The 15,018-nt window shown below is 38.4% G+C and overlaps 3 protein-coding genes across 5 annotated transcripts in view; all 3 read right to left on the reverse strand.

Annotated features, from left to right (window-relative positions):
• Positions 1–549: 549 nt before the first annotated feature.
• Positions 550–5,930, reverse strand: cfap161 (cilia and flagella associated protein 161). Its single transcript, XM_017405522.3, has 8 exons — positions 5,566–5,930; positions 3,868–3,957; positions 3,566–3,783; positions 3,402–3,483; positions 3,097–3,132; positions 2,888–3,010; positions 2,710–2,783; positions 550–1,808 (listed from the first exon to the last, which is right to left on the reverse strand). Exons 1-8 carry the CDS (start codon positions 5,644–5,646, stop codon positions 1,601–1,603), a joined length of 912 nt encoding a protein of 303 aa, XP_017261011.1. The 5' UTR covers positions 5,647–5,930; the 3' UTR covers positions 550–1,600.
• A 153-nt stretch (positions 5,931–6,083) lies between these two features.
• On the reverse strand, positions 6,084–11,323 carry cers3b (ceramide synthase 3b). 3 transcript variants are annotated; one of them, XM_017405519.3, is made up of 13 exons: positions 10,555–11,323; positions 10,262–10,311; positions 10,016–10,061; positions 9,127–9,303; positions 8,862–8,979; positions 8,407–8,525; positions 8,253–8,310; positions 8,023–8,073; positions 7,836–7,928; positions 7,461–7,589; positions 6,749–6,855; positions 6,513–6,666; positions 6,084–6,409 (listed from the first exon to the last, which is right to left on the reverse strand). In XM_017405519.3, the coding sequence occupies exons 4-13, from the start codon at positions 9,297–9,299 to the stop codon at positions 6,290–6,292; spliced, it is 1,122 nt and encodes a 373-aa protein (XP_017261008.1). In that variant the 5' UTR covers positions 9,300–9,303; positions 10,016–10,061; positions 10,262–10,311; positions 10,555–11,323; the 3' UTR covers positions 6,084–6,289. The 3 variants fall into 3 exon arrangements, with proteins under 3 accessions (XP_017261008.1, XP_017261005.1, XP_017261010.1); XM_017405516.3 differs by having other exon boundaries at positions 6,084–6,412; positions 10,555–11,305; XM_017405521.3 differs by lacking the exons at positions 10,016–10,061; positions 10,262–10,311; positions 10,555–11,323 and having other exon boundaries at positions 6,084–6,412; positions 9,147–9,288.
• Positions 11,324–11,571: 248 nt separating this feature from the next.
• Positions 11,572–15,018, reverse strand: part of LOC108230108 (anoctamin-1) — a 24,122-nt gene continuing 20,675 nt past the window's right edge. The window contains exons 27-28 of the mRNA XM_017406032.3: positions 13,015–13,570; positions 11,572–12,684 (exon numbers count right to left, since the gene is read on the reverse strand). Of these exons, the coding sequence (XP_017261521.1) occupies positions 12,026–12,684; positions 13,015–13,570 (1,215 nt within the window). The 3' untranslated portion in view covers positions 11,572–12,025. The remainder of the gene's footprint in view (positions 12,685–13,014; positions 13,571–15,018) is intronic.

Here is a 15,018-nt window from a genome sequence, read left to right on the forward strand (position 1 = left end):
AGATTTGTGCTTTCTTGTTGTTCATGTTACTTTTTAATGACACCATCATTAAAATTGGAACTTTCCGGTCAATTTATACATAAAAACTGTATATAGGCCTACAGTTCGTAAAGTATACAGAAATTAAAAAAAGAAACATATGTAAATTCAAATATTTCTTTTCTGTATATTTCCACATTTCTTTTTTCTCTAAATTGTATTTTCACATTATGCTATTTGCTTTTTGATATGTTAAATATTTCTTGTATTTTCTTTTGTTTCATACCTTTATTTCTTTAATTTCACCCCAATCATTTTCTTGGTCACAGGTTGATTTCTTTTGCTCGACAAAAGGTCTGAAAACCTGAACGCTAACAAAGTGAAACATTTAGGAAAATAAAAGCTCTTTGAACAAAATGTCCGTGCGGACACTTTAAAACTTGAAAAGAAGTTAAACCACATGTCTTTTTTTATTATTGATTTTGGAGATTTGTTGTGATTTGGAGCAATTTCTAAAATAAAACTAAAGCAAAACAGTAATAAGTAAAAAAAAATACCTCTAACCCAAAACATCTTTTGTGATTTCTAATAATTTATTTTTGTTTTTTCAGAGGAACACCAAACCTTTTATTTGTATCCTTTCAACAGTCATTAAATCTTTGTCTTTATTTGCTTCAGAAATACAAAGAAGCAAATGTTTTTAGGTAAAAATGATTAACAAGTTTAATTTCACTCGTTTAACAGGTTTGAGTGGGTTATACTGGAAAAAAAAAGAAAAACTTGAAACTTAAGACTTAAATCTTTCTGTTTTTGTCTGTTGTTTCAGGATTCTGCAGTGATCCAGATCAGAGTGACCGCAGTCTGTCTGCTTCCAGTCTTCGAGGAAAGCAGAAGAGGAAATGATGCAGACGTACAACAGAGAAGATAAGAGGATACGCCAAATCATGCAAAAGTTTAAAAGCGTGTTTTTCCTCTAACACCTGCATGTGAAAGATGCCTGCAGACGCAACAGAGGAGATAAAAACAGTGGAGGCAGCAGCTACTACTGCAAGGTACATGCTGTCGTTTTTGTAGTATTATTTGCTCCCATGATCATAAAACGTTTTTGTAAATCTTCTTTTGAGCTCTGTCCTGAGACATTAAGACATTTAGACGAGCTCATCAGTCAGGAGCGTCCAGGAGGAGCACCGATCTTCAGGTCTCGTTAGGCTGCAGTTTGATGCACTTTCAGAAACTGTCTGTGAAGTGTCCAGTCCAGCTTTTACTGACTAACAATCAATCACTGTCTGTCTCAAACCAGTCTCTACAGCTTCATCAATATTTCACTTAAATTCTAACATAAAACACTTCAGGGAAAGCAGCCCGTTCGCACATCTTTCTAGCATGACGTTTGTCTTTGAACATCATTGACACTGAGGAGAGTAAATACACAGCTCCTTTACTTTAACAGACATATCTGACACTTCTGTCTATAAAGTGTCTTGTTGGTCTGTGTTGGTCATAAACCACCACGGTTAGAGTCCTGCAGGGATTTTTATCTTTTAAAGAGAATATATGCGATCCAAGTAGAAGAAGAAGTCTTTATTATTCAAAATCCAGGGCCTGTTTGTACAAGTTGAAGTTACGACTCGGTGTATTCATTTTGAACATCTTGGTTTGAGTTTGTGAACTCCTGGTTGGCAGCTGGTGACTGAGGGAGCTTGAGGAGCGCAAGTCCGTCCCCTGCGGGATCGGCGGTGCTCAGGATCCACTGGTTGTTGTCTCGTTCAGCTCGGTGGGAGTCCAGGAAGGTGTGAGCCGTCACCTCGTACTCTTTGCCATGCGTGGTCCTGCAGTAACACACAGAAGTTACAAACTGCGGCGCAAAAGCAGGAACTGTAGTGTTAGTTAATACAGTGACTCATTAACAGCTCGTCTATTTGACATTAAATATTATTTGTGACGTTCTGATCATGTGCGATAACTCGAAACGATTGTTGTACAGCTGCCTTCCAACCTAAAGAAAAAGCAAATTTGTCGCAAGTTTAAAAGTTTACTTTGGTGTCCTTATTATCTCATCTTATCTAAATCACACAAAGTACCTGTGTTATTGAGAACACCATCACACTGCAATAAAAATATCTTTCCATGTGAAGAACTCTTTCCGCTTAGCTTGTTATGGAAAATTTTAATGATGTCAACAATATTCTGCTTTCTGTAAATGTATAACAATAGTTATGGTTTTTCTTCCTGTTCTGGTACTGAGGAGAGACTCAGTTCCTCCCTTCGTACCCTGTTGGCTGTTAGATTCTCTCCGTGAGAAGTGAAGCTGCTCAGTAACGATGTAAATGTATGACTGGAATGATGTAATGAAGCCTCCCTATAGAAGTGTTTGTTGCTTTTCATTCGGCGCTCTTCTCCTGACTGTTCGTTGAGTGGAGTCTCCGAACGCCTTTTGCCTTCAGAATAAAACTCTTTTTCAAATACAAATATCAATCTTTCTCTGATTCTTTGAAACAGATATCTCACAATTATTTGTTAATTATGTTTTTGCCGTTACAATCTTCATGTCTCAGTTAATATTAATATCAACATCAAACTGAATAAGATAGTAGCCAAATTTAAAGTTTTATCCATGCCTGTTTGTATCTCAACAGCTGTCGTAAGACATAAATTCACAGACTTAACGTTGTATTAAAACAACAAAATTCCCTTTGAATTTAAGGTAATATTAAAATAAATGAAAAATACCAAAGAACATGATCTCCCAGAACAGCAAGAGCTTGGTTCGTCTTGCAGTGTATGATCACAACCTTCATGTTAGCCTATAAAAAAGCAGGAAAGGTTGATGAAAACACTGCATTTTACAGAATGTGTAAAATAGTTGAGAACATGTCTTTAACCACAGACAGACAGAGCGAAGACTTACAGGAACAGGATGACCCTCATATTCCAGCCTCTCCTGGGGGTCAAAGTGCACCATCTTCCACCACGACAGAAAGCCGTCGCTCTCATCCAGGTAAACGTCTTGGAGACGGGACATCTTTGCACACTTTAAATTCAACCGCATTAGTTACAGCAGTGGATGGATTCACCCTGCTGAGTCTTAAGAATGATTCATGGGAAAATGGGATGTACCTTTTGGAAACTTTTCACATCACTTGTCAAGTAAAGCTGAGGAAACACGTTAACAGAAACAGTGTAAACAACCGTAGAGTGACAAAACAAAATTTTCAATCACATTTAACATTCAGCAGATGGGAAGTTTACACACGTAGTTTTTTAATAATTAATATATAAATTAATCCGAGGGTGCTGCAGCACCCTGGACACCTGTACTTCTCGGTGCCTTGACCACGTTGAACACGCCTCGTCTTGAGAAATCAAGTAAAGGCGGGATTTAAATCTCTAATGACATTTCTGCTGTGGGAAAGTGAACTTACTCCTCTGGCGAAGCCGCTTGTTGTTCTCAGAGCAAAGCTTTGCTCGAAGCGAAGAATCGCTCCTTCAGGACGGCCATCAACACTGCGCCACACAAACTGTTACACTTCGACAAACAGGTATCTGTGTTCAGGTTTATGCTGACGTCATTTCGAAGGGGGCTCACCTGGTGATGATGAAAGCATTGCGTGTGCAGGGTTGAATGCTTCTTCCTGCGCTGACTTGACATGGAGCCCGAATCCCCGGAGTCGGGACGTTTGTGAGACTGTGGATGTCAGAGTTAATGCTGACAACGCTGCACTCCCTGTTTTCTCCTCCAATGTTCACCAGCATCACAACATCCCCGAAGTGCAGATATCCATCGTTTGTCACAGACAGATTCACCTACACGTGGGAACAGACGTCACTTTTTAATTCACATTATCACTGATTTAAATAGTGTTTTAAATGAGCTGAAGTTAATGTTACCGGCTTTAAAATGTTCTGCTTGAGGAGGTCTACTCTCTGAGCAGCAAGTTCTCCTCTCGCCTTTTTCTCCAAATATTCTTTCATTGCAATCTGAAAAAACAAACAAACAAAAAACCATAAACACTGTCTATCATTATCCCCCTTGAAGGTATTTAACAACACAACAAAAGGAAAATGTTCAGTGTAAAAAAATATGCAAACATTTTTTTTTCTTCCTTTCTTTTTGAGCTTTGCTTGTTGAATGTGGACTACATTATAAAACATATTTAAGACCTGCCAAACATGCTTAATGTGTAAAAGGGCTTTAAATTATATAAATATATTCAAGTAATTTCAACCAAAGATGTAAAATATTGCTAAATAATAAATATGTACTGTACATATTTTCATGTAGTTAAAATAAAAACAAAAGTGGATTTTCTCCTTAAAAAGCACAAATACTTTTTGATTAGCTCTGGAAGGAGTGCTGGGTGTGAGTTTGTTAAACTGTGGATGCCTTAAATAACACATTACCGTGTAGTAATCAGCTATCCTAACCTCAGAGAGCACAAACCTCCGCTATGCCCCGGTATCATTGTGATGTTGTCATGGGACTGATGACATCATTACCATGTGATGTCATCACTGCATGTTGAGGACCTCAACATGCAGCACACCACAATTTAATAATTTGTGACAACCTCAACATTTCCTGGAAATGTCATCAAAATCATTCATCATTACTTTTTGAGTAATCTTGTGCACAAAACAAATACCTCCTTGGTGGAAGTCAGAAATGCCCACCTTCTGTAAATCATCACGTTTCTGGGTTCTACAATTTTCTATTGACCCTATAGCTTAGGACCTAGGTGGAGGTTTGCGCCCTCAGTGTCTCAATACAGTGATGACATAAATGATGACGTCACATGATGATGTTATCAGTCCAATTATGCTCACAATGATGTGTCTTGGCACAGGTTTGCGCCCTCTGTTATAGTTATTTCATACGAAAAAGAAACCCCACACTGTAAAAGTTTTTTTTATTTGTTTTTATCATTACTTTATTAAATTCCCAAAATAAAAAAAAAGATTTATCTTAATGACGGCAGTGTGAAATGTTCAACTGTAAGCATATTGATCAGTCAACACACAGAAGATTATATATGTTGTATTAAAAGTTATGATACATGTTTACAACAATAAAACATGAAATTAAAAAAAATGTTTTTCTATAGATTATTCTGTACTACTCTAAAAAAAAGCAGTATGGAGTTGTAGATTAATAATATTTCCTGTGTAGTTCTTTTTAGTAAATGCCATTTAAATTCATTTATAATTTTGTTTATTTTTGTACAAAGGAATGTAGTTTAACATAACTCACTTGTGGCATGGTGTAACGACACATACATATCTTCCATATGCTTTTATTTTAAAAGATGAAGTTTAGTTGTTTTCATTTAATTACCAATTAGTCATTTTTTCGCTGTAAATGTAAATTACGACTGTAAACAAAAGTTTGTAATGCAATCGGTTACTTAATTTTGTAGTCAAACACAGTTACATATCATAATTTCAATACAACTTAAAACCTTCGGGTTTAACTGTGGAATAAATTAACAGTTATTAAAAACGTTAAATAGCTACAGGTGTGATAACTTCTAAGGCTAAATTAAATTAGCACCGCATCTTTACTCTTCTAAAACGTGTTTTTAAACATACCTCCTCTAAGACCTGGTCCTCTTTCCAGTTTCCGGTTTTCACTTTAGATCGATAACTTTTACTATGAGCCATTTCAAACATATTTGCGAAAAAATTCCCAGTAAAATTTCTTTTAAAGCTACGATACTTCAAATCTACGGACTACGTTAATGCGTGGTTTAGGTTTTGGTTTCTATGGTAACGATGTTCACAACAGTTCTCGCTAATTATCGCGAGAGGGCGTACTGGGACTGCACATGAAACTCATTGTTTACATCTCCGTTACTAAGGCAACGGTGTTCTCGTTAGTTCTCTAATTCTCGCGAGATTTAGTGTTAGTACCGCGTTGTTTTACAACCGCCCTCCTACATCATCGGGAATAAAAATAAACATTCATACATGGACTCATAAATCATTGTTGTCTTCATAAAATGTAATGAAAAAAATAAAGTCTGCTTCTAAATGCTGCTGCATTGTACATAAAAGCACATACGCAAGTATCTCCACGTCTTCCCTTATACAAAAACAAAAACAAAATATTGAAGAGCTCATCTTACATTTTAATTAGGAATTTAAAAAAATCATAATGTCTAAGTTGTTTCACAGTTCTAATAAAATGCCATTTAATTATTTCTTTTATTTTATGAAAAATTAGATTTTAACAGCTGCACTCTAAATAGGAAATGTCCATCTGTCTGTCTGTCCTTGACACCCCCTTCTTTATTTTTGTTTCTGTCTGTATGTGTCAGTGACCATTAGCTCTGCCCCTGGCACCGTAGCCATTTATGTGACTCAGTTTGTGCTTTTGTTCCTTTGGTGGGTCACTGTCATCCTCCTCTTCGTCACTTCGAACATCCCCTTCCAGCTGCTGGATGAGAAAGAGCCGCAGAATAGATTTTGAGCAATATGAGAAGAGGATTAAAAAGCAACAACAGCTGGAGCTGCTTATCAAACACCTTTAAACACACCTTGTTGAAGATAAAGTTATAAACCATCCGTAATATCAAAAAAGCCCAGTAGATGTGGAGAATCTGCAGAACCAACAACATGACGTTGAAGAAATAGTAGCCAAAAAATGGTGCAAATTGCTCCATTGGGTACACCCATGTACAGTGAATGAGCCTAGAGAAGATATGAACACTTGTTATTTATCAAACATGACAGGTTATAAGGCAATATACTACTTCTTATTTATTGTACTTACCAGAAAGGAAAAATTACAAGTCTTGTAACCATAAATAGAGCCGTAAATACCACAAAAATGCCATTAGCAGCCTGGTGCCACTTGGCGTAGTTCAATAACTTTCCACCCTAAACGATGAAGACAGAGAAGAATCAAAGTCATTTCTTCTTCTGAAAATACTTAACAGGAAGCAAACCTACACATACATACTAGAGTAATAACCCAACAGAAAACACAGGGATCATGATTACTTATGCGATGCATACATCTTTCAAGCCAGTTCATTTTTTTTCTCTCCCACAAATACCAAACATTTTTTAAACTCAGTAATATAATGCAATTTTCATCCACAAAATCCTTTTCAACCAGTGACATACAGATCAAAAATCTCTGCCTTTATTTTGTGGGCTGAAAACGAAAAAGGTTTTAAATTTTATTTTCAGTGTTGCTCAATTTCCACAAATACCAGACACTGAGTTATCATCTATGGGCATCTCTATTTTAGAAGCTCTGATATCACATGTACCACATAAATGTGTTTTTCTTTTACAAAGACATTTGTTAATATCATCTTTAGCATTTCATTTGACACCTTTTCTTTCAAACATTTTGGTGGAAAACTCTGGTATCTATGGCTTTGACAGCGTAATCTATATTTTGATCCTATTTGTGTGACGTGGTTTCATCTTGACATTATTATTTTTTTTTAAAAAACTGTTACAGAAGCACTGACCTCAAGCAGTACATCAGAAGAGTCGTGGACTACCATCACAAGGGTTCCAATACGAATATAGTTTGAAATCCAGGAGAAGCTCAGCAGAGTCAGTGTAGCTATATGATGAATCACCTGCTCTTTAAAGTCCTAAAAACATGCAGAGGACAGGTTAACAACATCCATTTGATTACAGTAAGTTTCAAAGTTATCTATGCTACTGGATGTGTAAAGTATGATTTTATCATTATTAATATATTAATATTATGTAATATTTAGGTCATACATTTTTTTAGCAAAAATAGGAACGTGTAAATAGTAAGTTATAAAGATTTTGTGAATTATAAAAGTTGAAATGATTTAAAAGTAAATAGTTTGACGTATGCACACACTTACTTTACGTTTCACATCAATTGTGAGGCTGAGGAGCAGAGAAAGGTAGAAGCCCATTTCCAGGAGGTAGTACCAGTACTGCGATGGCAGCATAGACTGCGGAAACGTGTGACCAACACAAAGATGGGTTCATGTATCATCCTGCTCGCACTATAATGCAGTCTAGTTTAATAAAGATAAAACCACTTACCTGTTTTGGAAATCCTGCCCAAACCTCCTTCAGATTATAAAGCCACGGTTTCTAAACCCAGCAATGGCAGAAAAGGGGAGAAGAATAATGAGATTTTCAACAATAACCGAAGGTAACTGTTGTCAAGGGGCCTGTGAGTTCACGCGTCTTTGTGAGCCAAACATCTATGAGCTCCTCACAACAGAGAGGAGAGCAAAACAAAAAGAAAACAAGGTCAGACAAAAACTTACATCATGAAGAGCCCAGATTCCTCCAAGAAATGCAGAGAGATAAAAAAAGCCTCTCCAACTGTTGAACCACAAAAGTCCATAACGTCACAGACTTACACAGACACGCGTGTTCTGACATTTTGTGCACAAGATAAACACACAGGGATGCACACACCAGGCCTCGCAGAACCTCTTCTGAAGCCCCGGTCGATCTTGGTTCCTCCTCCTCCTGAACCAGACTTCGACTCTCCTCTGAGGCCAACCGGTTTTCTTACACAGAGAGCGAACATCAGCCTGACACACAGCAAACAATCCATTTATTACACGCCTTCTCTTTATACATACAACTTCAATATTGGTATTGAGTTTTAGCATATGAGTACTTTTCAACAATAGTAGGCTTTTGTTGGGTCAATGGAGGCGAGTTTGAAGTTTTAATAACCAGTTAACCTTTGGCACACTGGCAGCACTGTGGCTGTATGATTTTGTTCTTAACTTTGCTTCTTCACTCTCTGGACGTCTTTTTTAAATTCATACAAAATCCTAAACCCCTTTAAAACATTATAACTTCTGACAGAGAGTACAGGATGTGAAAAACAGCAAACAGCCTTTGTTTTATTTTTAGCGTACCTGTGATGGATTTCTTGCTTGGCTGCAGAAGAACTTTTCCAAGAGGGGGTTTTGTTCTGCTGTGAGACGTACCCTGTCCTTGATCCCCCAAGCATTAGCCAGCGGCATGGCCAAGCATCTGAAACAACACACAGCCAGCAATCTTTGGAATTTCCTGATATTACTTCACGCTTGTGTAACGTAAGCCCCATGCTCTAAAACCAGACGATTGCACAGCTAAACTCTGACATACAGGTACATTCACTGACAGAGTGTGCATTCTTGCCTCTCAAACACATATCTGACCAGAAGCAGGCAGAGGGCGCAGGGCAGAGCGGCGTAAAGTTGGGAGGCTTTGGCATAGACACGACCTTCTTTGTCCTCTAGATCTGACCAGGAAACGTTTGCAGGCAGCCACAAACTTTCCCACCACAGCCACTCGGCGACCGTCTGCAACATGGCACTGAAAATGAGAAAACATTCGGCTTTAAAAACCCAATTCAAACAAATAATTTCAACATTCAGGGGTTTCAGTCATGCTTCCCACTAAAGTAAAGTTTGAAAGGCAATAAAATCATGATCTAAATGAATTAAGAACAGATAATTGGTTAACTAACACCAAATAAATTACATTTAATTTGTTTAAAGCCTTTATTTTAGTCCAACTATTGTGACTTACCTTTTATTACCTTCAGAAAATCAGTCTTTAGGATTTATGCAATGCTAAGACCAAATAAGATTTAATTTGAACTTGACTAAGTAGTGTGTAAACAACCAGATTAAAACAGTTCTCGCTGTTTTACAACTGAATTTATCGCTGATGATGGTCTCACTATTTTATCTTGCATTACACTGGAGGAGGAGAACTGCAGCAGCTATCAAAGGGCAGGAAAGATAAAGAAATGTGAAGAACAATACAGTCACAGACAAAGATTAAAGAGAAGTAAAGTCCTTCCTCCTGTGGACTCTGCCCATTATAGAGTTCAGCTAAAACATACTGCATGATGCCTGAGAAAACGAGCCTAAAGTACGCATTCAGAGCTGTCTGAATAAATAAAATTGATGACAAATGCTTGCTTAGTCAAATGTACTTCTTGAGATAGTCTAAGTCATATCAAAATGTCCCCGAACCTTAAACATAGGCAATAAATCAGCAATGGGAAAGGCATACATACCTGCAGGCGGTGTTGTTCTAACAAGTTTCAACAGAGGACAGGGAAGCTGAAGCAGATACAGAGTGAGCGTAACTCAGATTATTCTTCACCAGATCTTTTCTTTCACAGTAAATCTTCAAATGAGCTTATTACATTCTTCATAGCAAGCCGGTTAGAGAATACATCAGTGGTGGAAAAAAAATAAAATAAAAAAAATAAAATAAAAAAGTACAGGTAATAATTACACTTAAACATTAACATTCTCACCCTTGGTGTGCCCGGGCACAGGTAAGTCTGGGCGTTTTCCTGGGATCTGCCTGAGGACAGCAAATCTGTTACTCATACAGCCCTCATATTGCACTTAATCTCTCCAGATAACAGATAATTTGAATTCTAAACACTGCAAGATAAATTCACCACTCTTGCTCGCATGAAGCTTGTCTTTAAAAACTTACGGTACATAAGACTAACGTGCCAGGAAATTCTCTAAACCCTACAATGTGGTTTTCAACAAGCTTCGGCGAACATGTTGAGTTTAAGCCATGCGTGTGGTCTCTCACCTGGTTAGAAAGACTCGGCTCCCTCCCTCCCACCTCTTCTGCTCCTCTGGTGATCACACCCTTGTAGTTGCTGCAAGTCTCTAAAGATTAGGAAATGAAAACAACCAGCTGCTCCTGGACAAATTTGCATAATTTTTTTTTTCTTTTAAAGTTGTAACGCAGAAGCTCTAACCGTTATTCAGAGTGTGGGACTGTCTGCGCACCCTCACCTGCAAGAATTCCCTCTGGAATGCCGAAAAAAGCGCCCACAAAGGCCCCATTCACTGGTGGGGCAGCGGAGAAGGAGGAGCCAGGCAAGAAAGAGAAACTCTCACACAGAAAGACAAAGAGTGAAACATCACTCTGGGGAGATAGCTACCTGAGTTAATAACAAACATAGATAAAGTGACTGTGGGCTTGGCAAGCTGGTTTCTACAATAATTTCTGTAAGGAAACAAGAACACATCAGTAGCATAATCCTTAAGGTAATGCAGGAAAGGGTTAAAAGTTTCAAGTTTTTGAAGAACATAAAAGCAAAGCAACACGTGACTGAGAATGAGTATTAAAGAGCAGAGCACTGAATGAACTGTCTTTTGTTGCAGCGTTAACCGGAGGAGGTCAACAGAGACAACATATCAGGTGTACAGTATCAGCTTAATTGTGTCACCATCTACATGTTAGTGGTTATGTTGGAGTTTCGTACATCTTATATCGACTTTCTTCAGCTCACTGACTCCGTAAAGAACCTCTGAATGCGTGACGTTTGTTGTAACTGCTTTTAAAAAGGTTTGATTTGGGTAGTTTCGTTACGGAGAACGTCGAAATTATTCGTCAAATCCTGCAATAAAAGCATTTTTGAAAAAAAAAAGGGTCAAGACTGAAATCGAAAGTTAAATAAGCCATGACTGTGAGAGTATAAAAGGAAAAACCAATATCAAAAGTGTGGTTTTTTTATTGGAGTTTCAAATCTTATATATATATATATATATATATATATATATATATATATATATATATATATATATATATATATCAAAACTTCTAAAATGAAACAGTAAAGCTACAAGCGTAACTACTGATTCTGGGCATTGATGCAGAGATCATCACTCAGCACTGCTGCAAGTTTGAGAATATTAAGATTAACATAAAAAAAGAGGAGAAAAATAACAGAGAAGCAGAGACTATTGAGAGCTGTCTGAGGGCACAACAAATCATCACACACAAACAAAAGAAAAACAACATAACCCCGAAAAGATAGTAAAATAAAGTCCAAGTGGAGTCTTCATGGCAAAGAGAGTTCTGAGCAACCTGTCTCTGAACTGTTCAGTCCTAAACCATAGATAGTAGAAATATTAATATATTTGTAAAGAAAAAAGAAGACCCTTTTGATCAACATGGTGTCTCTTTATAGCATAGACAACGGGAGGGATGCAGCCCCAGGCACAAACATGAGAGGCTAATCTGGATAGTCCTCGTCCCTCTGCAGCTCTCCTCATAGCGGGGTGTTGCGCTTCAGTTCACTGGGGGAAGGTCGGACGCAGTCTCCCAGCTTTGAGCAGCTGGTAGAATGGCTAGGCGTCGCAGTTCGCTCCTCTGTGCCGGGCGCTCTCTGTCGTGGAGGCAAGGTGGAGCACCGGGCTTTGCCCCTGGAACGTGGCAGCTGAGGTGGAGGGCCTTTCAGCACAAATAGTTTGGTCGAGGCTCGGGGCTGTCGGGCCGCTCGTGGCTGGGGAGATGACGGAGAAGATGGGGGGTGCGCGGGAGGCGACGACTTCTTTGATGCTGATTGCGAAGAGGCCAAAGGAACGAGGGGGGTAAGCGTGCCCTGCTGCTGAAGCTTGGTGAGGCTGGTGGAGAGGCTCGGCCGGGGCAGGCTGTAACAAGCCTCAGCCCCCCTGTATCTGGAAGGAAGGGTGGAGCAGCGAGACTTCACCCTCCAGTCTGGCTCCTTGGGAGGAGGAGCGATTAGTGAGAACGTTTTAGTTTCAAAATTTGATGATGTAATGTCTGCCCTGGAGCCCTTCAGGCTCTGGATTGAGCCTCTTTTTGATGAAGGATTTGACAAAGTTTTCTTCTCTTTCTGATATTCCTGTTTGGAGTCTGAGCGAGGAAGCTCAATATCCACAGATGTGCTTGATGATGGCTCTTCCTCTAGAAGACAAGAAATATTAAAAAATTAATCATAAGAACAAATGTAAGACAGGACTATAATTATGGGTGGGGGTTGTATCCTATTTTTAGATGCATCGAGAAGTGGACATGATGTGCCAAAGACTCTTATGTAGCTGACTGTACTCAGCATTTTGACTACTTTTGTTCATTTAGTTCTCATAATCTTGTTTGAATGAAAACTGTTTTATACCGTTTGAAGGAATAATTGTTTTATAATCGTATTTAAACCCCCTGAATCGTGATCGAATCATGAGATCTCTTAAAGATTCCCACCTCTAATAATTATGTTTTGATAGGTTGCCATCTTACCCAACAAGCCCAGTTTGCGCATGAAGGAGTCCAGATCTACAGTAAAATTCTCCTCAGCTGCGTTTGCATCATCTTCCTTTTCATCTCCCTGTTTTTGTCCTTCTTCCACCCCTCTCTCTTCTTCATTGCTCCTTTCTTCGTACTCTTCCTTTGAGTCTTCATTTTCATTTCCTTCCCCCTCACCACCTTCATCCCCATCTTCACCTTTTTGCTCTTCTTGGCTCTCAGCTTCAGCTTCCTCTAATGACGTCCCAACCTCTGGGTTGCTGTCATCAGGCTCTCTGGGTTCATCCAGATTGATCTCAACCTTCACTTCTTCATCTTCTGTCTCCACTTGGCAAATGTCGTCTTCTTCTGGCGCAGCGTCCACTACGATGTCTATGTTGGCAGGGAAGCAAGGGACGGGGCGCTCTGGGGAGTGAGTTTTGGCACGTGCTTCTTTGTCGAGCAGAAACTCCATCAACACCATGTTCTCTTTCTTCAGCTGTTCCCGCAGAGAACGTGGTACATCTGGGATCATCCAAGCAACCAACATGCTGAGGAACATGGCAAGGTTCTGACAGAAAAAGAAAAAAAAAAGGTAATGAGACGTGTTTTTCTTTTATTTGCTAAAAAAAAAAAAAAACAGCAGTTTCAGTGTATGCTGTGCAGTTGTTAACTTGTAATCAAACCAGTCTGTTTTAGCAGATAAGCTGGATTGTTGCACAATAACTCTGCAATAAGGACCTGAATGGCAGAGTTCAGCACTGATTGTCGTCCTTGTGAAAGGTTTTCCTCATCCAGCAGCTGTGGTCAGACAGAAGCCTAACCTCACTAAAAGACTCATGCTGGGACTTCGCCAAAAGGAAGTTAAATTAATCTCCGACCTTGAGCGGCATAATCCTCTGACTTGATCTAATCTAACTGAACAAAGACTGAACTCTCTGGCTACAATTCAGAACAGAGTGTTTACAGAAATAAATCTGAGTATTATAAACATCACAGCCGAACAATGGTTGCAGAATCACCTAATAGGGATAAATTTGACCAACAACAACTGATAAGGAAAATATTTTCCCAGGTAATGAGCATATTTAGCTGGAGGGAGAGGGGGGGGGGGCACAATTCAACAAAACAATAACTTGAAGCATGCAGCCATAAAACAACAACACAGGAGCAGCTTCATGAGAAATCAGTGAAAGGGCCCGAGGGACTCAGATTCTGACCCTGAACCCAGTGGAGCATCTCTGGGAAGTCCTGATAATTAGCTGTGCACAGACACTCTTCATCCCGCCTGGCTAAGCTCTTATGTCTCTGCCAAGAAGACGAAGAATCCCTTAAAGGAAGCGTGACAAACTTATAGGATCACTTTTCAGACAGGAAGCTATCCTGCTGCCAAAGGTACTTGACTCCTTTAGTTGTTAGTGATGTCAATTGATTGGGAATTTTAAGCCTTTTAAAGAACCACTTTACTGACATGATTAAGTCAATGATGAACTACTAATAAATGCTTTGCAAAGGTCCAGTATTATTATAATGGTTTATTAGTTATGTATGAAATATAATAATATTATTAATACTAACAATTTATTATTCCATTCTAAGGGTTTACTATTTATTTTAAAAATTACCTTTTTTTATAAGGATGCATTTATCCTTTAAAACATTTATTCATTTAAGAGAAATAATATTAGCCATTTATTAATCATTTTAGATTTGTTAGTTCTCTAAAAAGGTTTATTTATCAAAAATATTTGTTAATCATTTATCAAAGAATTACCGTATTTTCCGGACTATAAGTCGCACCAGCCATAAAATGCATAATAAAGAAGGAAAAGACATATATAAGTCGCACTGGAGTATAAGTCGCATTTTTGGGGGAAATTTATTTGATAAAATTCAACACCAAGAACAGACATGTCATCTTGAAAGGCAATTTAAAATAAAAATAGAATAGAGGCAACAACAGGCTGAATAATTGTACGGTATGCTATGTTACACGACACATAAACAACGAACTGAGAA

Source organism: Kryptolebias marmoratus, linkage group LG11 (assembly GCF_001649575.2).
Source record: "Kryptolebias marmoratus isolate JLee-2015 linkage group LG11, ASM164957v2, whole genome shotgun sequence".
NCBI classification, from domain to species: domain Eukaryota; kingdom Metazoa; phylum Chordata; class Actinopteri; order Cyprinodontiformes; family Rivulidae; genus Kryptolebias; species Kryptolebias marmoratus.